This window comes from Osmerus mordax, chromosome 28, assembly GCF_038355195.1.
Source record: "Osmerus mordax isolate fOsmMor3 chromosome 28, fOsmMor3.pri, whole genome shotgun sequence".
NCBI lineage: Eukaryota > Metazoa > Chordata > Actinopteri > Osmeriformes > Osmeridae > Osmerus > Osmerus mordax.
The window spans coordinates 3,792,444-3,819,063 of record NC_090077.1 but is presented as its reverse complement, the minus strand read 5'-3'; the positions used below and the strand labels follow the sequence as shown (position 1 = coordinate 3,819,063).

Genomic DNA, 26,620 nt, shown 5'->3' with positions numbered 1-26,620 from the left:
GGAATGTGTGGAAAAACTGCCAAGAACATATTTTTTATACTCCTCACAGAATATTCGTCATTCATTTAACAAACAAATAAGGACGTGATTGTTGATTTGTTGAATCTTTATTAAAGGTATTTCCTTGTAGGACTCAGGTGAACATATATCAAGCGTTTAGTGCAGTTGGCATTTGGTTATAATTTCACTCCTTAAAGGCTGTCGTACGTAAATAGAATATACTTGGTGTAACTGTGTCTGATATGCTGACAGTTGTAGCTCTACAACGTTATTTCAAATCTGACACAATAGAGACAATTGTGTAAAATAGCGTCAAGATCTACTGCACAATGAGGAGAATACTGTACAACAGAATGAAAGCTTATACATAGTTACTGACAATTGTTCCTGTCAGGATGATAATATTCCCATTTTCACCCAACAAATCCCCGCATTTGGATGTGTGTTGACCTAGACAACTCTATGTATTTAAATGTAGATTCTAAAACCATTCCAGTCTGACCTTTTACATAATTGTCAGAAAGCGTAGGGACTTTTGGAACCAGCCTTCAGTGAAAGGGATTATATTCTTGAGTAGTTGTGTGGCACTGACATTTCTCTCTCTTTACTGAATATATATCCATATATCTATACATATATTTACAAGGGGAATCTATACTGTACATGGATAAAATAAGCAACACTTTGAGGACAGTTGACAAAATCTCAACAGATCTTTACAATTTCTAAAAATACCATTTGACTGTAAACCTTCTTGATCATAAATATTTCATAATTCGAGGACAGTGTCACTCGCAGAGCTGAGACTTCAGTTGGGAATCAACTGACATTCCAAGAGTCCCTGAAGGTAGGCTTTCAACACACCATCGTACGACACACCATCAGCACACACTGCTAGCCTGTACACTCATACACACAGAATAAAAGTGCAGTACAATATGTCCCACACACGCAGTGTGGCCATTTTAATATCCATTTCATATTAACTTGTCCTCCTAGCTCATTAGCAATAATTGATATACTTCTTATGAATGCATTAACAGCCAACTGGAAAATATCCCTCTCTCATTCTCTGACTCCCCTTTACTATTTTTAGTCTGACTAGAGTTGTGAACAGTGCCAGTGAATATGCAAGTTCTGACTGATTGTGTTTGTGTTTGCATGGATCTGTGGGCTGTGTTTGTGGATATTAATTCACCCATTTGGCACATTCGTTTCTACAGTCTCATTCCTATAAGAACTATAGACATGAAACAATAGCTGAGGAATGTTGACTCAATCCAAACTGTAAATGATATCATGAAAACATTGAATGCCAGCTAACAGCCCATTTAAAAATGTGAATCTCATATTCGCTAGCTTTAGAAATCAAAATCCCCGGACTCTTAATAGACTCCAAACTAAATACTGTACAATATTATTATATACAGTGGGTGAATATGTTAATAAAATAATAAGAAAGCTATACAAAAGATATTTTTGTCAAGATGATATAAAGGTATAGTTTGACATTGTGTCTATGCAGCCTGTGTCAGAGCACCATCTTGGTTGAACCACTTCACAAAAGGCAACCTCTTCAAATGTCAAATCTAAGTGGAGATAGAAGGTACGAAGTCAGATGCTAGCTTAAGTGTATCCATTATTTCAAAAGGTCAATTCAGTGTCATTCGTCTATATTGATGGGGTTCCTCTTAAGGCAAAACATGCTTTGTTTTGATGACAGATCTCTACGGAACAGACAGGCAAGGAACGGGGGTGCGAGTTAGGCCGTGTCTCTGTACCCCTACTGATAGCAGCTGCACAGCGCCAAGGTGCCCAGTATCCCATCACATCTGCTGCCTCTCAGCCCCAAACTTCTTCTTATTAAACAGGTGAGGGGATTTTCTGCCGCATCGGCTTTGACAGTTTACGTCATTTAATCGGCGTCCTAAAGCGTAAAGGGTGAGATCTAAGGGAGGGGAAAGGGGAGATGGGAAGAGAGGGTCTTCCTGATTCGACACACCGCGTTCGGGGCATGTTCTCCGTACCCAAGCGACTTTAAAGCGCGTTGTCCTGCCACAGGCCCTGCAGATACGCCGAGTTGAACTCGGCCACCAGGAAGTCGACGTGTTCCCTCTCTTTGGTCTTGAAGGCGTCGGCGATGATGCGGACGGCGTCCCTGTGCTCCCGGCCCCTCAGGGAAACCCCGTTCACCTCCAGGATCACCTGGCCCACCCTCAGCTGGCCACAGCTGTGGGCTGACCCCCCCTTCTGGTAGAGAGAGGGGGAGGAGGGGGGGAGGGAGAGGAGAAGAAGAGCAATGAGATACATTCCGAGGAAGGGAGTCTGGCAGAGAGAGGAAGGAAAAAAAAGACGAGAGAGATTGAAAGAGAGAGAGAAAGAGCACAAGAGGGCAGAGGAATACCAATGAGATCTCCCCCCCGGACAAATGACAACCGACTGGCATGAGGCGAAGGACAGTGATGGATGAGTGAGTGAGTGACTGTCAAAAGGCGACTTGTCCGAATACAGGAGGATTTGGATGTGGCCCTTGCGGTTGGTTGAATGTCCATTAGTCTGCCTACCAGTCAGGGTATATAAATAGAGACCTTAAAGCTGGCAGAGGGGGCGGGCATGGCTCACACCCAGACCACACACTGAGCCATGTTGGACCCATAGCAGAGGCACATGGCAGGCTGCTAGCTCCAGCACGCTACACCCAGACCTCACTCTCCGACAGGGCGAGCCTGGTACAGAACGAGAATCGTCTGGTGAGCTCTTGTCCAAGGTGCTTTGGGGAAGGGGGTCTCTTTGCATGCTTGATGAGACTTGAGTATGATCTTCCAAGGGCCGTGAAATAGACTGGATATCTAATATTCTCCCCATTATGTGTGCTGTAATGTGAACCTATTCATTGTCAAGCCAATATATTGTTATTTAATCAGTTCTATTAAATAGTGGGGGGATATAATTGGTTTAATGAGGCTGTATCCTTGCTAAGTCAGTTTAATTACAGGAAGCATTGTGTTTGATGAGCCTGTTAAAGCCTTGGTGGGCCATCACTGTTCTATTGTGGTAAGATTTATGAAAGCTGTTGCTGGAGTCATTGTTATGGAAATATCTGCTCTGCCACACACACACACGCACACATACCTACACACACACACACACACACACACACACACACACACACACACACACACACACACACCCACCCACACACACACACACACACACACACACACTTCAAAACAGAGAGAAGACAGGGTGCCAAGACGACTCATTTAACCCTAAATCATTGTCAAAATGGGTTCCAAACTGCTTTGGAAAAGCCTTCCTCGCAACATTTAAAGCAAATCCAAGGATTCTAAACGTTGCGTCGTTCATTTACACGGTCACACATTCACGTGAGGACCGATGTGATGTGAAATCGATGCAAATACATGGCTACCTTTCTCAAACAGATGCCACAGAAAGGTCGTGTTGAACCGGAGGCGTCCGAAAAAATGTCAGGCGTCCCAAGAGTGTGATAAAACATGCAAATATTATACAGACTCGACGGAACTATGGCAGTGGGTCGGTGGTCTCTCTCCCTGGCGTGTGGCTCATCCTCACCTGGATGGTGACGATGCGGGGGAGGGGCTGGCGAGTGTTGGCCCCTCCCTCGATGGCGATACCCAGGGTGTCTGCGTTCTTCACCACGCGTACCAGGGTAGCGGTCACGACGGGCGCGCCGCACTGCCAGGTTACCACGTCGGGACACACAGACAACACACCATGTTAGGGGATGTAGCTAGGGCAGAGATTACAGCTACTTCTACATCGGCCTTTAAAAAGTCACAATGGCCCCCTGATTCTGCTCTGCCCTCACCTGTTGGGAGGTGGGTCCTGCAGGTGCCTGGGCTCCTTGGGGGGCCTGGTGGGCCTGGCTCTTACTGGGCCGAGGGCTGCTGTCCTTACTGAGGCCTCCGGCCTCCGCGATGTCCACTCCGCTGTCCTCGCTGAGAGTCTGACCGCTGTCTGACAGCTGGGACAGAGTGGCCCCTGGGCATCAGAAACACACTGTGGGATCACCAACAACGCATCACAGCCTTGAGCCTCCACACACACACACGCACACGCAGACACACACACGAGGTCAGAGACCCCTTTTTCTTACCTCGCTGACCAGGCTGTTGTCTGTAGTCAGCAGCCAGCCTGTGCACGTCGGCCATGACACAGTGCTGGCTGAGGGAGGGGGAGCAGGGGCGCTCTGGGGTGCAGGGGGGGGGCACGGGCAGCGAGACGGAGGGGCAGGGGGAGGGACACTGAGAGGGGGACGGGGAGGGACAGGGGGAGGGGAAAGGGGAGCCAGCCCGAGGTGAGTTGGCCCCCATGGCTGTGTTGGACTTCTCGTAGGAGCAGGATCGGACGGGGGGCTTGGCGGGGGTCTCCCTGGGGGGAGCAGAGCAGGAGGAGCTGTGGTGGAGAGAGCCTGGGCAGGTGTGGTGCCCGGAGCCGGGCCGGCTGGAGCGAGGGTGGGGGTGCTGGTGGTGTGGGTCAGAGTTGGAGGCGGGGCTAGAGTGCTGGTGGGAGCCCTGACAGGAGTGCTGGAGAGAGCCGTGGGACTTGTGGAGGCCGGCGTTGGAGCAGGCGTGCTGGCCCGAGGTGGGTGAGTTATGGCGGCTGGTGGAGCCGAGGGACTTGACGGACTTGTGGTGCTGTTCCTGGTGCAGCCTTGTGGGGGCAGTAAAGACCAGGCCCGACTGGGCCTGCCTGGATGAAGGCCGCCTGCAAAGCTCTCTCTCCCGGGGGGGAGGTCTTGCCTGGGAAGAGGGGGGCGGGGGCTTGAAAGATGGGGGGGACTCAGCTGTGGTCTTTGCTTCGTTCTGAGAAAAAAATAATCATATGCACACACGTTAACATATGAGCACACATTTGTATGCTGGCAGTGAACACATACTGTTCTCCGCAACTCACCAAGGAAATTTCCGGAATAGTGTTTGCAGTTTCCTGCGGCTCTATCTGTTTGCTGCTGCCATGTGAGCAGTCGTTCTGCAAGAGGAAAATACTGTTTATCACAATACTCGGCTTGTTGCTATTCTGTGAACAGGAGGTCAGTGAAACCTCAACAGGCAGCCCAATAGTTGGCACTGCAAGACAGCAAAGCAGACTGGTTATTATATCAAACATGTCACATCGCCATACAACATCCCGTTAACCTCATCTGAACCGCTACTAAAGACCAATCAGTTACGTAACTCCAATTACTTAGTGGGGTCAGCGCTTTATAGCCGTGGTAGTGAGGGCTGCCGATACAGACAATTACACAAGCACAGAGTGTGCTGAGGGAGTCAGATGACCAAGCCAGCCAAGAAGCCGACTGACCACACAATCAAAACAACAACAGCAGCAATGCGGGGAAGCACTGGTTCACCTCTCACATATTCAACAGCTTGCCGCTAACAAAGGAAGGATAATCCCTGACCCGGCACAGTGAATAATCCCCGTTTTTGTTTGAGCATAAACCAAAGAGAGTTATGGGTTTTGGAGAGCGGCGCGGGTCTTAGCCTGACTCTTGCAGCAGGGTTCTGAGACAGAGTGTGCCCCTGGCAGAATGAGGTCCCAATGAGTTGATGGGGGCCACAGTGAAACATCAATACTACACTGTTACTGGGCTATCTCAGCCCAAATCACTACTCGGTTTGACACTGGCGCCAGAGCTGTGCCTCAGCTTGGACAAAGGAGATTAGGATGGATATGCGGGCAAACTCACACACACACACACACACACGGTCTTGGACAGATGCACACATGCTTATGTGTCACTTTGTCACGTTCTCCCCCGTCTCTCGGCCTCTCTCTTTATCACTCCCTTCTCTCCCTCCCTCTCCCTCCCTTCCCTCCCTCTCCCTCCATCTCCCTCCCTCTCCCTCCCCTACCATAGTCGGGGTCTGTTGGCCGGGCGAAGCCTCGTGCGGGCAGCGGCTCCGTGGATGCCCCACTCCCAGGCCTCCATGCCAGGCCCTCAGCGCCTCCCTCTCGCGGCGCAGCACCAGCCCATCGTAGAGGTCCAGGTCCTGGGGAGCCACCAGGCTCCTCACGTCGGACAGCAGGGACAGCTGGAGGGGGAAACAGAAGGGGTTGACGGAGTCGGCTGACGAGCCGTGCAGGGAGCACGCCAGAAAACTAATGAAGATGTCGGTTCTAAGAAGCAGCTCGACGCGGTTTACGCAACCATCAAAGAGAGGCAAATGGTGTCCCATCTGGGCTTACTTTGGCGTGGGTGTTGAAGAGCTCAAACAGGGCCATAGCCAGGGGCTCCACTCCTATGTTGCCCCCCTGGTACTCTTGGAGATAGTAGCCCATGGTCTGTCTCTCTGGGTCAGTCAGCAGCAGGAAGGCTTGCTCCTCTAGAGACACCTGGGTCCCCGGAGGGCCCACACCCCGACACACAGACTGGAGAGAGAGAGAGAGAGAGAGAGAGAGAGAGAGAGAGAGAGAGAGAGAGAGAGAGAGAGGGGGGAGAGAAGCGAGAGAGAGAGAGAGTGAGTGAGTGAGTGTAAGAGAGTGAGTGAAAAACAGAGAGAGAGACAGAGAGAGATAAAAAGACAGACATAGAGAGAGAGAGAGAGAGAGAGAGAGAGAGAGAGAGAGAGAGAGAGAAAGAGTGACAGATTGAGAATGGCAGAGAGAGAGAGAGAGAGAGAGAGAGAGAGAGAGAGCGAAAGAGAGAAGAGAGAGTGAATGTGGCACCCAGCCACTAACTACTGGTCTATGGATTAGTGCGTACAGATGCTGCTAGTCCACAATGTTCTGAAGCACAGTGTGCTCTCTCATCCCACACACACACGTACATGGGGCAGTTGTGAGGTTCTAAGAATAGACACCACTTCAAAAGCATCGGTATTAGGGTGAGTCAGAGCTTGTTTTGCCGTGAGAACTCCATCATTGTTATCTTGGTAAGCAGCACAAGTTTTTCATGTGACAATTTCCGCTCCGAATGGACTCCAACTCTAAATAGTCTGGAACTTACAGTGCAATTGTCATACATAATGCAGAACCTTTAATCTTTTGTATAAAGTTAATTGGACCCAACTGAGAAAATAAGCTTTCCAAATAAAGCTACACGTCTGAGAACAGCATAAATACAGTACAAATAACCAAACCATTTTACGTATGCCGAAAGAGTATCTTTGACCAGCCTCTGCATTATCGTTGTGGCTAAACACGTAGCGATGCGTTGTAAACAAAATGGGTCTGCAGAGTTGTAATGAGAATCTATTCTCAGCTTAGAGCAGAAACACAAAGCTCAAGGTTGGAGGGCTTGGAGCAAGACTGGAAGCAGACGCAGCGGAAGTGAAAACAAGGGATTTACTGGAACAAAGAGACACTTTGCCAGCTGGATTGAAAAATCAATACTTCATAAGAGTGTGTAGATTTGATCTGACCTTGTGGGACAAGTTAGGGTGGAAAAACACAGCAGAGGTAGAGCTTAACACAGAGCCCAGGTGGTGATTACTAAACATACAATAATAACAATTTATAGGTCCATGTCTCATTTAAAACGATATTGACTTTATCGCTTGAATTTCCCTAGGGATTGATAGTGAATCGCAGTGCATTGAATATCTATCTATCATCATTATGATGTTCTAGCTAATAAAAATGAAAATGTCCTTTCCCAACAATTCCAATGGGCAATCTGGGCAATCTGGGCTCTATGATAGGCAGGAGTAAGGGGGAGGGGGGGGTGTTTTTGGACAAGGTGCACTCTTGAAGATATTCATGACTTCACCTTTAGGTGGACGCTCAAATCGATCCAGTCAGAGGGCCCTGATAGACGTTTGGCAAGACGCCGTGGCAACGCACAGTCAGCCCTGGTCGATCCAGGAGGGACAAGCACAGCCTGCCCTTCGTTAGCTGCCCTTAATCAGCAGTGAGCAGCAGATCTCATTGGGGTCTCATTACTGCTGTGTAAATCTGTGAAAGCTAATGCTAACCCCAGCATACTGTCACAGGAAAGCTGGCCACGGAGAAAAAAATGTGATGCAATATATTGAAAAGACTGGGATACGGTTTCAGGTCTGAAACAATAACTGGTTGTTACCTGATTGATTAAATACATTCAGCAAAGGGTCAAATCTTCATTGTCACTATCCTCATTATTATCACCATCCTCATGAACACAATTGCTACCAGTGTAACCTGTGAGTGGACTATACTGTACAATACAAGGACTATGAGGCCTTTCTTAATTCAGTGCTCAATGGCACCTCCGGGCGCTGCTGTGACCAGCGTTTTGTTCCTGTTCCCTGCCCTGCAGGAAGTGTTCCCCTGATGTCTGTGTCAGGGCTCAATGACACACAGTCCAGACTCGCTCAATCACACAATGAGGCATGCTGGGAGTCTGGAGAACACGCTGGGACGCAGCCCTCCTAGCTGCTAGTGCTTAGCAAGAGGGAACGAGGGAGAGTTTATGTGTGTTTTTGTGTAAGTATGTGTGTGTATGAGTGTAAGTGTGTGTGTTTGTGTAAGAGAGTGTCCAGGGGGAGTGGTTTAAGCTGTGACAGACCCGCTCCAAGGTTAACCTCCAAATGCAGTATGAGTTTGCGGTATTTATCAAGCAGAGAGGGATTACTTACTAGCCTGAACCAGCACTGCTCGCAACAACCCCCCCCCCCCCCCCCACACACACACACACACAAAAATCCCAGGAGTGGAAGGTTACATCTGTACAGACTACCCAAACATCTCTGTATTACCTGTGGCTATAAAACTATCAACAACTGTGGCCAACAACCAAGTAAACTGTTAAATTGTGTGATGTCCACCTGCCTTTTTCAGACAAGACACAGGCTTTCATTTACCAAGCGTAATTCATTCATTTTACCCCTTGGCAGTTAAAACGGGTCTTGTGACCCGCATTGAATCAACACAGCCCGCCGTCCAATCTCCAATTACAAAGCTCATTAGTCGAATGCTGGAGGCACAAACCCCGGACTCATTTTAGATGAATAGCGGTTTAATTTTAGTAAATCCTTCTGATGTCGATTGCTTTAGCATTCTAAGCAAATTTGCACGGTGCTCCTCTGAAATGTACAATGATAACGGAAAATATTTTCAACCGAGAAGTTAGGGAGGGAGTGAGTGATAAAAAGAGAGATAGAAAGACGGATATGTATTGTACTATACTGCATGTGTTTTAGTGTAGTTCTATGTTATATAGATTTTTTTTATACAGAAATGTTTTCCTTTCAATTTTCTCTCAGCCTCAACCTTAGCTTGGTCTGTGCTGTATGCTGAGGCTTACTGCACAACAGAGGCATACAAAATTCCCATAATATACAGTGTCTCGCAAAACTCTGTCTCCCGCATTGAGCTAAATCCTGAGAGTCACCTTGGGGCCTTAAATGATTCCTGTGGGGGAGCCAAATTCCTGGAAAGATTGACCCGGAGAGGAGTGTAGGGACTGGGGGGACGAGGAGAGGAGGGTGGCTGGCTGATAAATTTCTCCTCCTAATTGCCAGTAACACAAGTCAATGCTCTAATCCTGACCTCCTAGATGATCTCCTCATTTTTCTCCGCCTGCGACCCTGCCCCGTCGTCTTCAGAGGGCCTCTAACCATGAACCCCTCAATCCCTCAACCTTCAAGTAAAGAGTAATTGTTTCAATTCTCCCTGAAAGACGTGAACTCTATTTTCCGCCCTGATACTGTCAAGATAGCAAATGTGGCCGTCCTCTATGCACCCCTATCAAACATTTCACACTGTCCTCCACTCTTACATTCCGTGTGTCCCATATACGTGAGACAACACAGACACAACCAGAGTGACCGCAAGGCTGTCCGGTCCATCAAGTGTGTGATGCCGTTTGTCTTGGCGATGCAGCATTTAGACTGTGGGTGGACAAGGCCTTTAATACAATCCCCAGATAGCATCTCCACACACAGCCAGGAGTTTCTGTGTTCTTCCCCATGGGTGAGGCTCAGCCTTCCATAAGGTTGACAGTTGAGGGAAAGATCTAATCTGAAGATTGGAAACCCATCAATGAAGGAGGCCTTTTGTTTGACTGAGTCTGCGCGTGGGCGTGTGTGTTATTAATTTCAAGTGTTGTACGGTCAGAGTGATTCGACGTACCTTTCCTAACGCAGGTGTAGCCCGGCCCGACAAAGTTCTGCAAGGAAAAGAAAGACACGGAAGGTCAGAGGAGGAGCTGCCTGCACCAAACACACACACACACAAACACACATTTAGTCATTTTAGCAGACACTCTTATCCAGAGCGACACACACACAGCCTGCAAAATATACAACCTGAAAGCCCCAATACGCGTCTGGCATTTCCCTATTCGACGTTCAAAACATCTCCAACACCTCGCGCCGGCGCGTCGCGCAACCCAAAACAGGAGTCAGGCAACGTGAGTTTAATGAAGCACAGGGCTAAAAGCCACCTTGCATGATTTGCAAGGGGAACGTCAGGGAAATTTATACTTCCCTTGGCCCTCAATCAGCTCGGCTCCATTAGGACTAGTGACAGAAGGGGGAGAAGGCATACAGCAGAGGGGGGGGGACCGGGGGGGGGGACGCACACCTCCCTGTCCGACACAATGGAGCGGTAACGACGCTTCGCGACCACGAAGCCACGTCAGCTATCCTTCAATTACACCACGGGGCTCTAGTGCTCATATCCGATAGCCCTGACAGTTGGACAAAGCTGCAACAAGGAGCTAAGGGCTAACGGCGGTCGCTGGCGCAAAGCCTTGTCGTGGGTTCTCATTCAGCAGCTGAGGAAGGGATGTTTAATTGAAAAGGATGAAATGGGATTGTTAATGCACGTGTCAGGCCTTATAATGAAAACGAAGAGGAGGTAATTGATTTCACGGCGTGTAATGGAGTTTTTTTTTCTTCTTCTTCTCTTCTTCCAGATACGCGTATGTCCGAAGGCAACAATTTTCGGTTCACATGAAAGCTTGTATGTTAGACAAGCCTTGTCATGAGGCACCTGACGATGGCGGTCAGGCACTCAGAACTCGACCGCCTATCACTCCTGAGGCCAGAAATGATCCGGCAGAACAGAGCTCCACCCTCGATATCAGGCGGTCCTCACCGGGCGTTAGTGATGCTGGTGCCGGCTGTGCTCTCCGCGATGGAAGGACTGGTGATCCACTTGGTCTCGTCCACCACGGTGCGGGCGTGGGGCAGCTTGCCCACGTCCCGCGCCCGCACCAGCAGGCGGTGGCACGTCTTCAGGACACGCACGGCGTCATCGTGGGGGATGGTCGTGAAGCTCCGCCCGTTCACCTCCAAGATCTGGTCTCCCACCTGCGGGAAGGGAGAGTGGATGGTGATAGATACACTGACACACACACACACACACGTGTCAGTTTTACATACACAGCTTTAAGAACACTCTTGATGTTCTTATACAGAGCGTGTGACAGGCCTGTGCTTGGCAAGGACGTCTCAGTATTCAGGACTGTGGTGCTGCATACAAACTCAAATGTCCAGACAAGCAGTTGACTCAGACACTAGCTGACCAAACACACCACACGGTCATTGGCCTAATCAAACACAAACAACTGAAATGATTACATCAGTGGTGAAAGAGGTGCCATTTATAATCAACATTATTCATAAACCACACATCTATGACCACAAGACTGAAGGGCACCAATCAATAGTTATTATCCGGCACCAGCCAACTGGACAAACATAACAACCCACAGACAATGGTTATTGCTAATCGATGTTTGTTCTTAGTTTTAATGCTTTTTTTCGGGTGCAGTGAGTTGTTTGAGTCTAACCTTACGACAATGGAAAGCTCATCAACTCAAATCAAATTGACATAATTGATGAAGTAGCCTTGATGACAGTTGATGACGACACTGTGTTTTTATCGATCCCCTTGTAGTGTTAAAGATGGTCTATTTGCAGTGAAGATGGGGTATAAAAGAAGAAATAAAGAGAGAGAGTCGAGGAAGTTGCTGAGTTGCAGAAGAGGCACAATAGCCTCTTCCACTTGGCCAATGCACCCCTATCACTGGCCTATTCTCTTTAGAGGGAAGGAAGTACAGGAGAAATTAGTTATCGACTTCCTTCCCCCTCCCTCCTTACACCAGTACATTTATGTGCAGTAGAATCAGCTTGAGTGAAGCTCATTACTCATGTGTGTGTGTGTGCGTGTGAGAGAGACTAATTTATACCCCAGTGCCGCCTACAGCTCAGTCAGGGGAGGGGCAGGAGGAAAGACAGGGTCTGTAAACTCATCTACGTTCCCCGCCCTGAGTCACCTAATCATGAGAGAGACCGCCGGAAACACTAGGCAGTTGTTTTATCGTAGCTCAACTGCCAGTCGACGTTGTGATTTACAAGTAATGTGCCACCAATCATTTGGGATGAAGTGTGAAATGAAAGGATCGGGTCTGGCCAGAAGATGAGAGATGGTCCAAATACACTGTGTGCTTGTCCTGGCTCAGTGAGAGGGCAGGCTGATGCTGGAGTCAGGGAGAAGTGTCTGGGTGTTCTGGGAAAAGAGGGTCTGGATAATGGATAGGTAGAGCAGAATGTGCAATCTCGCCAAGAGTGAGTTCGCTAAATGATTCGGTGTTATTCTAACACAGGGTTTATTTCATCTCCTGCCAAACCCGGACCAGACCGGCTCTCCCCCGGATTGCAAGCGACTGGCACATCTGTGGGCTGGCTGGTTAAAAGGCCGGGCAGGAAAGGTTTGTTGATCCTCAGGTGGAGTGACACTAATTAAAGTGTGCGTCTGGAAGCGCCAGGACTCGCAGATGGGACGGGACGCAGGGCCAATCCGTCAAGGCGCAACAACAGCTGGGTCTTGATTTGCAGAGGGCTCTCGTGAAGGGGTGGAAACCTGCCAATGTCTGGATCTCCGAGTTAAAACGACTGACATGTCTTTGAGAGGGGTAAACCCTTTTTCTGGAGGACGGTACATTATCGTTGGAGGAACAGTTTTAGGGAGACATTTTATTCCCACTTTAGGAGAAGAAGTATCAAATCAGATAGTATTAGATACAGTATCAAATTGGCTGTAGGAGTATTTCTATCGGTGATATATTAGCAATCCTGTTCTATGGACTAAGAGTATGTGTCTTTCTACACTACCAAAGCCCTTGTTGCATGTGCCATCTGCACAGGTGCCCATTTTACCTCAAATAACTTTCTTTCCAGAAACTGTTTAATATTTCATTTATGCATCAGTGCAAATGCGACAAATTTCAGAATTGTTGACAGCATTGCAAAAAAAATGAATGAAAAAAAGACCCATTCTCTCTCTATAACTAGACCAAAAATCCCAGAAAAATCTGTGAAATATTAATCTGCTCGGATGGTGTGGAGAATAAAACAGAGTCGTTTCCTGTCTGGATGTTTACCGCAGGAGGAAACTGACAGGACCCAAGGCTGAGGAGGGGTTGGACAAGTAGAGAACAAGAGCGAATGCACAGCCGATGAGAGAGGGAGAGGAAGCAGAAGGGATCATGAGATGGCGAGAGGGACAGAGATTGTCTTCTTGGGTAAACAAACAGCCTCTTTACCTGCCCGTCGCTCCTGGTCTAATGATAAAATCGCTCAGTCTGCCTTGGAAAGACATCAACAACACATCTGAGAAGGTCGAGGTAGCGGGAAGAAAATATCACTTCATTTCCACATTTACTGTCATTCCATTCTGCATATTTTCTCCACTTTTCATCTTGGCGTCCTTTATACAGTATCCCTGACGAGTGATGCGTGGATATTTGAAAATGTGTCTACTGCGACCATTCTGTGTGTGCACGTATGCGTGCGTGAGTATGTGTGTGCGAGCGAGTGTGTGTGTGTGTGTGCGTCTCTTGCGTTGTTGACGACCTGACTTATAGTGTGTATCGTTGGCCCTGGAGCCCTAACAATGGGCTGATAGCTTCCCTGGCCTTCCTCCCCATACCCCTGACTGCACAGCCAGCTGGAGAGCAGAGAGGCATCCTTCATCTTGCTGTCAAAGAAAGGCTGCCAAAATGTCAAGCGCCAGCTCAATCTTTGAAGAGAACACGGTTGAATTTAGCAGATTTGAAAAAAAGCCATTTTCCCATTGACCTGGAGGTGACATGTCTGGCAGAAGGAGATTTGGTAGAAAAAATTAAATAATAAGAATAGAATTAAATAAAATATGTTTCCCTCAAGCATTGTTTAGGAAATAATTACATGTGCACTCGTACAGCAATCCTATCAGTGTATACTGTATGCGTGTTGAGACATTAGGTGATGAGTAGAGGCTTGACAACCCAGCTACAGTAGCAGGGGTTAGCCAAGTTAGCTGTGTTAGCCAGGTTAAACAGCTAGCAGCTAGGGTTAGTTGTATTAGACAGCTAACAGCAGGGGGTTAGCTTGATTAGCACTGTTAGTCAAGTTATCCAGGTACCTTCAGCGCCCCCGCATCTGCTGCTGATCCAGGGTCCACTCCAGTGATGTAGATGCCTAGGCCATACTCAGCCCCTCCTCGGATCATCAGGCCCAGAGAACGCCCGTCATCCAGGTTCAGGCTCACCTATGGGGACAACAAACACACATTGGTGAACACACATTCAGTACACACACGCACACACAATTGTTGGATTTGCTCATCATCTATTTTAACCACGGTGAGTACGTAATGATCAAAAGCCCTAATGGAATCCACAGTCTGGGCTACAAAGTCTAACTCAGGAAGCTGGAATCGACAAGCTTTGCAGAGCTTTATACACACTTCAGTCATTCCAAGAAGCCATTGTTGTACAAACAGCTTAGCGAGTACCTACCAAAGCTCGCCATAGCACACCCATGCTATATAAATGACTATGCTTACTATGTATTGAGGTTTACATTTACATTTACATTTAGTCATTTAGCAGACGCTCTTATCCAGAGCGACTTACAGTAAGTACAGGGAAATCTTTTCCCGAAGCAAGTAGGGTGAAGTGCCTTGCCCAAGGACAACTAGCCCCATGGATTACTAGCCCGATTCCCTCACCGCTCAGCCACCTGACTCCCCTTCAGGTGAAAGATCAATAATTCCCACCGCAGCATAAAAACCCAAAGAGAGGAGTCCTAAACATAAAGATGGCAAGCCAATAACTCTGATTCATGTCCAATGGCTCTGCCTAAAGTGAACCAACATATCATACTCTTGGCAGAGGTAGTCTGTCTTCTGTGGCAATACCTATTCGCTGGATGGCACCCTACAGTAAAGCCACTAAACATCCTCCTTTTAAATTGTCTCAGGTCATCCCATCTCATCCATATACAAGGGAGAAACGAGCACTTAGCAGTTTTGAGGAGAATTATTATTGAAATCTATTTGGAATCGATTCCGAATGTTTATTTTGTGAGCGTGAATCTGAGATTCTGCCGGGCTGCGTTCAGCCCGCCTGCGGCTCCGTGTAAATCTGCTGTGTTGTTCAGAGCCATGTTAGCCAGCCTCTGCATGCTGCATGCCGCTTACGCTGCAGTTCTCAAATCGATGGAGGCGTGGAGGGCAGGCGATGGGGAAAGCACCGGGGCAGGCGGGGAGAGGGGAGGGGGATGGGGTGGGGGAGAGGGGAATGGGGTGGGTGGGTTGTGATGCCAGGAGAATAAGTGGGGTCTGACCTCCATTTCTGTCCCTCCTCCCTCTCTCTTGTTCACATACTGCCTCTGGCTAAAGTTTTCAAACGTTAATATAAAGCCAGAGTCCAACCCACTTGGTTTCAACCGCCGAAGTTGGGTTACCATGGTTTTGTGTCATGTGTGCTCTCAAATCAATGATGGCAGGCCCTGGGGAAGAATGATAACTAACCGTTTCTGTAATGACACTGAATAAACAGAACACAATGGCCTGATCGATCTTCTAATGCTTTCAGTTTGAACAAGGAAGCTCATGGGCAGCGCTCCACCAATTCACGCACACACACACACACACACACACAGACTCCTACATGCACACACACACACGCACACAGACAGACTACACACACACAGACTCCTTACCGTTCTCTCCATGCCCTCCAGTGAGTGTCCTCGTCTCAGGCTGTCTGGCCGTGCCTCCTGGAGGTCACAGGGAGGGGACACGCTTCGTCCCTCGGGGTCCACCCAGGTGTAGATGTGGTTGGTTATGTATCCCCCGGGAATACGGCCCACGGAACACACCGACATGGCCAGCTTCTTACAGCCTTTCAGGACCTGCCGTGGTGGTGGGGGGGGGGGGGGGGGGGGGGGGGACAGACAGGGGGGCGGAAGCAATGCTGTGAAAGGAAGTCGGGTAAAGGACACTACTCTTATGTCGCACACACACATGAACACACATGCACGCACACACACACGCTGGGTTCCACTTTACACTCCTCGTCACCGCGACCATTCAACCACTCATTGTCCTTGCAAGTTCAGCAAAGAATTCAGCCGAGAATACAGCTGTCAGGGCTAGCCGAGTGGCTGCTGATGGAGACCCGCTGTGCCTTGCAGTGAAATCGCGGCCGGCGGTGCCGTCAGAACTTCCATCAATGAGTCCATTGTCTTTGGGCTCACCTATTTAAAAGCCGTTCCGGTGTGTCTCCGCCTACTCGTCGCGCTGCTTTATTAGCTGGGGATGGGAGTCGAGAGATCCAGATTGCAAGCGTCAGAATGACTCACACACTGACGGAGGTAGGACAGAGACACAATGAGGCCTTGTGAAGCCCGCCAGAATGTCTATCCCTGCTCACGCACGCGGGTATGCACACACAGGAATGAGAAGACTTCCGGACACACACACACACACACGTAATTAAGAAAGGGATGTCTCTGGTTCGTAGATGCTTCCGGTATTTGATTTTTCACGGTTGTCTCCATATGGGTGAGACATGTCTTAAAGTAGAACTTATAGTTGTTTGTTCACACAGTAAATGACAACCTGCATTAATTAAATCATTTCTAGCTGACTCTGTAAGAAATGTTTTATCAGTCAGCCTGGCTGTTGAGAGAGGGACTTTGACGGCTGCCGAGAGTTCTGGAAGTGTACGCTCCGCATCCTTTTTGAACGCCTACGTTGCTTTCTCCCTCCCTCCCTCCCTCCCTCCCTCCCTCCCTCCCTCCCTCCCTCCCTCCCTCCCTCCCTCCCTCCCTCCCTCCCTCCCTCCCTCCCTCCCTCTCTCCCTCTCTTTCTCTCTCTCTCTTTCTATGTCTCTCTCTCTCTCTCTCCCTCCCTCCCTCACTCTCCTCTCTCTCTCTCTCTCTCTCTCTCTCTCTCTCTCTCTCTCTCTCTCTCTCTCCCTCTTTCTATGTCTCTCTCTCTCTCTCTCTCCCTCCCTCACTCTCCCTCTCTCTCTCTCTCTCTCTCTCTCTCCCTCTTTCTATGTCTCTCTCTCTCTCTCTCTCTCTCTGTCTCTCTCTCTCCCCCTCCCTCCCTCCCCCCCTCCCTCTGTCTCTCTCTCTCTCTCTCTCGGTCTTTCTCTCTCTATCTATCTCTGTCGTTTCAATTAGGTTCATTAAAGCTACAGAGAGCCGCCCAGTCTTCCCTGAGACTCCGATCGTTGATCTCAAGCTCTGAGGCAATCCTTCACGTAAGGCCAGAGTTTCGCTGTCCGGAAAACACAACTCACCAAGGCTGTCCTCTCACTCGCAATTACACATCACCGGCGTTTTTAACTCCCCCCCCCCCCTCTCGCTTTCCCCTTTCCGTCTGACTCACACCCACACGCACAAACAAACAAACAAATATTGTTTTGACGGACGCGAGCCAGAGTGCTTTAAACCTTTCGTTCTCGCCTCTCCCTCCTCGTTGCAGTGCTGGCGGTGATGTGGCGTTTATGAACGCCTCCCTGCTGTTGATGGATGCGGCGTGTTTGCCTCAGCACTGAGACTGTGATGTGTCATTCCAGTCCAACAGGGCCCATAAATCAGGTTCTGCCAGGTTCTTTATCACCAAACCAAACTAGCTGACACGCCCAAGGTCTGGGCGCTGAGAGAGGACAGGAGCCTATAGTCCCTGGGTCCGGGGCCACACACACACACACACTAACGCGCATTTCGCTTATTCAGTTTTATCGATACTGGTGTATAAAACTGTCATACCTCCCCTGACCTCCGTGGCCCCCTGACATGATCTAAGCCATGATGGATTGACTGCTCCATGTGCCTGGTTATAGGAACAAGGAAGCAGCTTCCTCTCTTCCCCCAGCCTGCCATGAGCAACACGAGACCCAGTCGACTGATGTGAACCCGGGTTACTGAAAACCAGCTGACTTAGCTCACAACGTGTTGGCCCTGACTCCTCTCAGCTTCCGATAATTCCTGTGTTCCACCTCTCAGCCTTGCTCCTGTGCCGCAAGAAACGTTGCAGTCCCAGCAGATGGTTCCAGAACACTAAGTAGACTGTTGGCACACTCAGCAACAGTCCCAAAAGGACTGCAGACCCAGAAACACAATTAAACAAGGAGGAGAAGGGAGGGGAAAAGTAGATCTGGTCCACCCAGGTCTGACAATAACGTGATGGACATCTTAGGCACATCCCTCAGGTCCAAAAGACGCTCAGGATATTCTTCCGCTTGACGGGACTTGAAAGGGGAGTGGTTCGTCAATCTTTCAAGGCTGGATGACAGGAGGATCTTAAAAGCTGTTAACAGTTTCTGAAAGACGCTCTAAGCCCTATCTGAAAAGAAAGGGATGGAAAATATCTCAAGAAGCTAAAATCATGTTTCTAGAATTCATTTGGCAGCATGTAGGACATGGTTAGTGAATGGATTGTCGATTTTATAATCAGCGTGTCTTTATCCGCGGTCCATTCACAGTGTGTTTGCCCAGGATCGTAAATGTTTCAAAGCGGTAACAGACAATCTTAATGATGAGGTGGATGATATCTAGCACCTAACAGTGTTCAATCACGCCTCATTATCGATGTGGATGGGAGATCGAGGGTTGTGTTTACGACAGCGCTTTATAGACCTATACGTTCTCCAAGCCAAGGACCCTCACTCTCCAATTAAATTCTGTTCCTCCTCCATTATATCCGACAGCACATAATAAAACAGACACAGTTTCAAAGATGTGCTTGGAATTTAAAATGGACGCTTCTATCCAATTACAGGCCTAATATCATTTGTTTATACCTCAAATCAATGCTATACCAGTCAACTACCTCATAATACAATGTTGGCCTAGATAAATGTAAAGACGGTATTAACTAGAGTTCTGCTAACACTAAAACAAACAAAAAACCCAGAGTGCTCTATGGTCGAAAAGAATGCCGTCAACCCATTCACTTTGTGCACGATTATATCACCATTGAATTAGATGTTTAGTCAGCGGTAGTTGGCTTTCTATTCTGGGCCTGGTTTGCTGCAGGCTCCAACTCGTACACCGTGGCGAGAGTCAAAGATCAGAGCTGTAACTGGTAGAGAGGAGTGACACTCGAGCGCTATCAGGCTATAAACGTCTCCCGGAGGTGCTCGGCGTACACAGTCAGCGATGGCGTGGGCTGCAGCGGAGCTCTCGCCGGGTCTGCGTGGGGGCAGGATGGAGGGGAGGGATGGATGGACGGATGGACGGCGGTTCGCTGGAGGAGGTGGAGGGCTTTATTTTTACGCTGAAGGAGAGGGGACGAGTGGAGAGGGGGTCGCGTCACGCGTCAGAGGAGGTCGTGCCGGTCGACGGGCGGTAGCCTACAGGGCTCTTACATGGCTCTCTCCCACTTCTGGGCTCTCTCACCTCCATCCTCGCCTCGGCGCTGGCTGGCTGAGCCGCTACGATCTCTGAAATCACTTGATACGGTCACTTCTCTGTTTTGTACCTTAAGATAGCTAAACAGCAACACAGTAAGGTCTGACCGGCATTACTTCTGCTAGGACAGTATTGTACAGAACAGATCACTTCATGTCCTTTGAGCCTTTGACAATATACTTCCCAGTACAAAACTGATCATGTACAGCAGAGGACTGCCGTTTTTAGTTTTGCATGAACAAATCTAGTGTGTGCTGTGTATAGAAATATGAATGTCTACATGGTATTAGCACTGTGTAGGCAGTCTAAAATACAAAGGGGCGTTCCACATGAACTGCGATTATCATTTGAAAGGTAGCTCTGTAAGTATGTGTGTGTGGATGTGAGGGAGAGATTGAGAGAGGGAGAGACACTGTGTGTGTGTGTGTGTGTGTGTGTGTGTGTGTGTGTGTGTGTGTGTGTGTGTGTGTGTGTGTGTGTGTGTGTGTGTGTGTGTGTGTGTGTGTGTGTGTGTGTGTGTGTGTGTGTGTGTGTGAGGCTAAGGTATATTGAGTAAAATTGGCTGTCACCTCAGATCCCCTTTGCCAGCTGCTTCCATCTCTTCCTCCATCTATCACGATGAACACACACCCCATTCCTCTCTCTCTCTCTTTCTCTCTCTCTCTCTCTCTCTCTCTTTCCAGACTGGGACTGGAACACACTCAGCACACTGTGATGTCCGTAGCCTGTTAGAGTGCTTTTTCACTCTAGAGTTTGATTCACCTGGTCCTCCCACACGCCATAATGGTTGTTATCAAGAATATGTACTTTGAAGGATTGAGAGCTATTCAAGGGCAACCTGAAACAGCATGTGAAAACAGTGGTCGCGCCGCAGAAGAAGGACCTTTTTGAAGATGGCAGAAGGGGAAAGGTTGGAACATCTGTAGATTGTAATAACAGCTGCATCAACCGGAACCACTGACCTTTAGCAAAGTGGCTGGAAAGAACCGGGCATCTGCCGATGCAGTAATTGCACCCCGTGTTCCACTGAAGAACCGTGAGCAAGACGCGACAGTGGCGAGACGGAACGGGACAGCAATTTGGGGGACAGGCTAGGCAGCACTCTGTGTCGATTGTTCGGATGATCTCCACTCACGGGGATCCTGAAATTGAGCTGCAGTGATTTCGAACAGGACTGCCGATAGATAACGGAAAATGAAGACTGACACCCACACACTTGTGTGGAATGAGAAGCTCAATCCAAGGGAGAGCAGCACATTCCGATTTCTATTCTTCCAGGCCGATCCTTCTGCGAACGTAGTATTCAAATTTCATGTAAATGAACCCACACACAGTAGTCCACATTCCAAAACACGTCAACATTACCCACATCGCCCGCATTCAAAACACATAAACATGTCCACATTTTGCACCTACGTAATTGAATAATATTTCCGTTCGTGTTCACAGTCAAATATGTCGAAGGGTCCCACAAGTACCCAGGGAACACCGATAACCTCCCCCTCCTGTCCCCTCTGTAGGGGGCATATCTAACGAGGAGGAAACCAGCGCCACGCGCTTACATCATCATCATCCACGCTGGGTCTGCCAAACAACCTGATTACAACAGGATTACAGGAACACAAAAGCACCAGATTACATTACAGCTTTACAAAAGGAGTACGTCCCTGCCAAAAGCAGAAGGCTTTTACAACCCCCCCCCCCCCCCCCCCCCCCCTCCCCCAGTGTAAGATAACATTGTTATCCGCTGTCAAGGTGCAGCAGGTGGACAGATAAGCAATTAGAGAATGAGTGGATGGTTCCCAACCGCAGGCGCCGATGTGACGGCATCTGTAGCAGACGGCCGACCGAGATGGAGCGGTGTATTATGGGAGAAGAAAAGCCCATCATGAGCCGAAGAACCACCCAAAGCACGTGAGGACGTGGTAGCAAGGACCTGCGGTGAGATGTCAAGCTGGTCCAACGATGCCAAAGAAGGCTTCGAGCATTTTTCCGGTTTCCATGCCCGGCAATTAGTGATGTATGTTAAATGGCATCGACAGCTTTGCCATTGTTATTCCACAGCGGTATAATCATACTAACAACGTACCACAATGACCAGTTACAGTGCTAATAGTGTGTCAGACTTTCAGTCATAGCACAGCAGTTGATTACTGTAATTATAACAAAACCTTCTGGCTCTGTGGTGGAGATTGCAGGGTTAACCTGCACCTAAGTCCACCAAGCATCATTCTGCTACCACTTCCAAATCGAGTGGGATCACAGAGTGAAAGAGTTTGACCGGAAGCTTGACCCTCATTATCTGGTTGCGGACTCCGAACAGATGCCACGGAACAATTTCAAGTCCACCGGCATCTCCATTTGAGACACAGATGAATCGGGACAGTTCAATGTTGTGCTCACAAACACTTCCCTGACACCTCCCGTCCGACGTCCTTTCCCATCCCAGTTCTGACAAGAGTAGGGCTGATGTGTTGACGTGTGTCTCTCTGCGGAGAACAGCCGGGGTGATATTCTGAAGTGGGTTGCGGGGTGGGGGTAAGGGGAGGGTTCTGGGCAAGAGGCGCAGTGTACCCTGGGGAAGGTATGGAGAAGACGGGGGAAGCGAGCAGGGAGAGAGAGAGAGAGAGAGACAGAGAGAGAGAGAGAGAGAGAGAGAGAGAGACAGAGAGAGAGAGAGAGAGAGAGAGAGAGAGAGAGAGAGAGAGAGAGAGAGAGAGAGAGAGAGAGAGAGAGAGAGGCGGTAAACTGAGACGAGAAAGAGAAGTCAGAGACAAGGCAGGAAGGAGAAAGGTGGGTGAGAGTCAGTGACAGGCAGGCAGAGGTTTTGACAGAGGTAAGTAGGGCACAGTCACAATGAGCAAAAGAACTGACAGCCCAGTAATGAAGCCAGGGAACACCATTATATCTAGGAATGATGAAGGAAATGCTGGCCCGGGCAGAGACAGAAAACTAATGAAGGATTGAGCTCCCCGTCTACCTGTAATGGGCAACCCAAAAGAAAAAACACAGTTAAGTCCATGTGAACATGCTCATCTGTTAGTCTGCCAGAAATACAAGACCTTCCAGTACATTCCGGATGGTTTGAGTAGACAGAATATACGTCAGAGTAACATATATTGCTGGATTCACCACACACTCTCTCTCTTGCAATATAATCCTTAAATGAGTCGAGAAAGTGCACTTCCTCCAGGGAATGCAGGAAGGACATTTCCAGCATGGAATATAAAGCCTGTTGGATTTGGGCTGGTGGGAGTGATGGTTCCATCCTTCGCATACAGATTTGCATGGCCTGAGTTCTCCAGGAAGGGCCAGATAAATGAGTTTAAGCTCCACAGGCTACTGCATCCCCATTTCCCCCTGTCTGAACACCCCGCTCCCCCTCCCCTAGCCCCCACCACCCGAACACCCCCAAAGCCAGAAAACTGGTCTTTGATGAGGCCAACATTGTAATCCCAACCTGGGCTCCAAACGTAACTGTGGGCTTCACTTGGGAGGCCAACCACGGAGAGTAAACAGCTCTCGCCATGTTTGTTAGGAAGAGCTCATTATTCACACTCCCTGCGTTACGTAACCTCCTCATTCTCTGAGAGGCTTTTGTCATGACTTTTTCTTTTTGTTGGGTTTGGAGAGAAAAAAGCACCTTGGTACATCACAAGGTATAAATAGCGGCGAGTTTGAGGCCTGTTTGAACAGTGCTGTCGTTCCAGCTGATGTACTTCCTCCCCGGAATGAATGGAGTGCAGGAGGAGGAATTAGCTATTCACAGAGCTACAAGGTCTTTCGCACCTCCAGCACATTTATACGCGAGCAAACGTGTGTGTGTGTGTGTGTGTGTGTGTGTGTGAGAATAACACTACAGATCAAAGGCTGTTCAAAATGTCAATGATGTAAACACCTTGGCAGTCTGGTTGACTTGTTGGGGGGCAACAGGACAGAACAAACAAAGTTGACTTCACTTACACGCTTTGTGGTTGTTTCCCCCCCCCCCCCAGCCAGAGGCTGTGTGACAGAGAAATTTCAGGTTTTCTTATACAAGAAAGGGACAGAATTTCAATGAAACACTTTGAGTTGCGCCACTGTAGAAGGCTCCTTGCCGAAGCACATCTTCTGCCAGGTGCTAAACAGGGCCACTTTGAATTAGCACAGACCAGGATGTATTAACCTCTTCTCACCCAGCCTTAAATGCTGCCCGCTTAATTAAAAGCTTTTAATGAATAATTTAGCTCTTGATGAGATGGGGATCTGGACCAATGAATACATGAGAGGCGCTGCCTACACTGGGACTCTGTGGGCCGAGGAAGAATAACACAACTGTGATGTAATCATTGCACGGCACACTCTTGTCCCCTGGATGCTACAGCCAATGTGAGCGTTAATGTTAATGGTATAAAATGCTTGGGAGGAGATATTGAATGAGACAGCGAGAGACTCCATTTTTTTTCCCTCTCTGCGCTATTAAGTACTGCCGAGTCTTGGACCACTGACATTGGCAGCACTTTGAAGGTAAATAGCCTCATCTGAACCTATTCTTAACCTAATGAGACAGACGGGCCAGAAAAGCTCTTTATTCACAAACAGCTAGGTCTATTGTGCAATAACCATCAAGGCCAAACTATTCATCACATTTTACAAATGAATAAAAAAAGAAAAGAAATGCTTTTAAAATGCTGGAAATATTCAAAACAGGGCCCCTTTCATTCTTGGATTACTAAAACGAATGCCCAAAGTACATCTATAAGTACTGTAAGTATTTTTGGTCTTCAGACATAATGACTAACAGGGTTTGTTTTAGTTAGAAATGGCTTCTGTGTGTTTCTGTGTTCGACTCAGTGAAAGTCAATGCCATTGCTACAAAAGCCTGTGTGACAACAAGACAGGTCAAGAGGAAACAGCTGGGCTCCATCCCAACACACCACCTCCAGTATTTTTACATGAATGTGAGGAATGGGTTTCTTTTTCAATGGGGGGACGTTTGACCACTCATAAAATTGGAAAATCATGTGTTCCTCACATTATTGTAAAAATGCTGGAGGTGAGGTGTGGAGGTGGGGTCACTGGTTGGGGGTGGTCAGGCAGGTAGACCCCGCCCCCACCCTCTGCCTGAGATTTCACATCCGTTTTTAATCCTTCTTATTTTGTCAGTTCTCCACTCGCCTGCACTCTACACTTCACATTACTGTTACATAACCATCACAAACTTCCAAATAAATTAAATTAAAAGTTGCCGCACTGCTGGAGACGTCATCTCACAGAAACAGAACTGCAACAGGGCCAAACAGTAGCCTGCCCGTCCAGAAGGTCTAACATAAAGAGTCCATCTGTTCTGACCTAACTTGGAAGATTTGGGTCTTTACTATCTGCACATTCTCTATGACTAGACAAGATCAGATGAGTTCAGAGAGCCGGCGGCCAAATAGCCTTAATCTGTCATCCCGTGGTGTAGAATAAATTAAACATTGATTTTGATGGGATTAAAGCTAGTGCCTCAAACTGTACCACAAGCCACTGTTGAACCATCTTGTTTGGCACAATTCATTTTAAGGACATGGCTCTATGCCTGTCTAAAGACTGGCTCCCACACAAAGTGACTGTTGTCCAAGCTATGCCCCTGGATGTGGCGGTAATATCATGTGTGAGTGCACACTGTGTCCGAGCATGTCAGTATCATCGCAGCCTACAGTGTGTATCAGTTTTGTGGCTGCTGCGACATTGTAACTGAACTGAACATCGTGAGTGTGACATAAGTGTTCGTGACATTGTCCTGGAATGTCTGCGGCTGGGCATAGCAAGAAAGGCACAAACACACACACGCACTAACACACACACACACACACACACACAAGCCTACCTTGACGGCCTCGACATGTGTGACTCTGTCAAACACCATGTCGTTAACTGTCACTATTTGATCACCGACCCTCAGTCCCTCCTTCTCGGCTGACGATCCTGGTTCCACTAAGGACACATAGATTCCCACACCGTGCTCGGCCCCTCCGCGGATACTAAACCCTAAACCCTCTTGGCTCTTGCTGCGCCTCAGGGTCACTTGACGGATCTCTCCGTAGGGATCCTGCATGAGTGCGTAACCGGGATGTTGGGCCAAGGGAGCTGTCCCTTCAGCCGTGGTGCTGAAACTATCAGGACACGCAGCTGGCGATGCGTGGCAAGGCTGCTCATGCGGACTAACAGAGTGCGTCGTGGGAATTGGGACATGATTTGCATTGCCCACTTCAGAAGAGTTTTCTGTGTTATTGCTACTGCTTGCAAGCAGATCCGTCTTTAGGTAGAGCCCCTCAGACGTGTACTGGTCGAACAGTAGCTGGTCTGAACGTGGAATGACCAAACGCAACATGGGCAGTAGTTGACGTTTGTTTGCCGTGTTTAGGATCACTTTCAGAGTTTGAACCAAGTCAAAAACGTTGCGCTTGGCGTGATAAACATTGAGACAATGAATAAACTGCTCCCTCTCAAAGTCGTTGAGCAGTAGGTTGAGAGCGTTGTGGAGCTTCCGAACATTGGCTGAGAGCGCGCGGCCACCCAAGCCTGCCGAGTTCACTGGTGTATTGAGTGAAACGCGCTCCAGATCAGTGCTCATCCTACAACATAACCGAAAACACCACACCACAAATAGTTATATAGCTGCTTCAAACGTATGTTTTCGTTGAATGACTTTTGTTGATTTCTCTCCACTCCAAAAACGCGGCACCACGACGCGAGTCTGGAAGGAAAGTCAAGTGGAACATTGTCATCCTTGCTTGGTTAGTAAAATTATTGATCAAAACTTAACGTCCGTGATATCACAGTTGATTTTCGGCTCGATGCAAGAAGTTTATGTTTCCAAATAAGTCTATTAACCAAGACACCGAAGTCCTCCTTTGCGCGACAAGTTAAACGTGCCGTTTGCCTATTCCTTAAGGTTTTTCTTTCACAAAAAGTATTTAAGTGATCTC

At 48.4% G+C, this 26,620-nt stretch overlaps 1 protein-coding gene across 1 annotated transcript; it reads right to left on the bottom strand.

The window, feature by feature from the left end:
* Positions 1-140: 140 nt before the first annotated feature.
* whrnb (whirlin b) lies at positions 141-26,281 on the bottom strand. The gene is made up of 12 exons (XM_067230951.1): positions 25,519-26,281; positions 15,963-16,154; positions 14,380-14,505; positions 11,068-11,282; positions 10,099-10,135; positions 6,235-6,417; positions 5,901-6,080; positions 4,939-5,013; positions 4,139-4,847; positions 3,851-4,023; positions 3,595-3,717; positions 141-2,250 (listed from the first exon to the last, which is right to left on the bottom strand). Exons 1-12 carry the CDS (start codon positions 26,263-26,265, stop codon positions 2,038-2,040), a joined length of 2,973 nt encoding a protein of 990 aa, XP_067087052.1. The 5' UTR covers positions 26,266-26,281; the 3' UTR covers positions 141-2,037.
* Between the last annotated feature and the right edge of the window lie 339 nt (positions 26,282-26,620).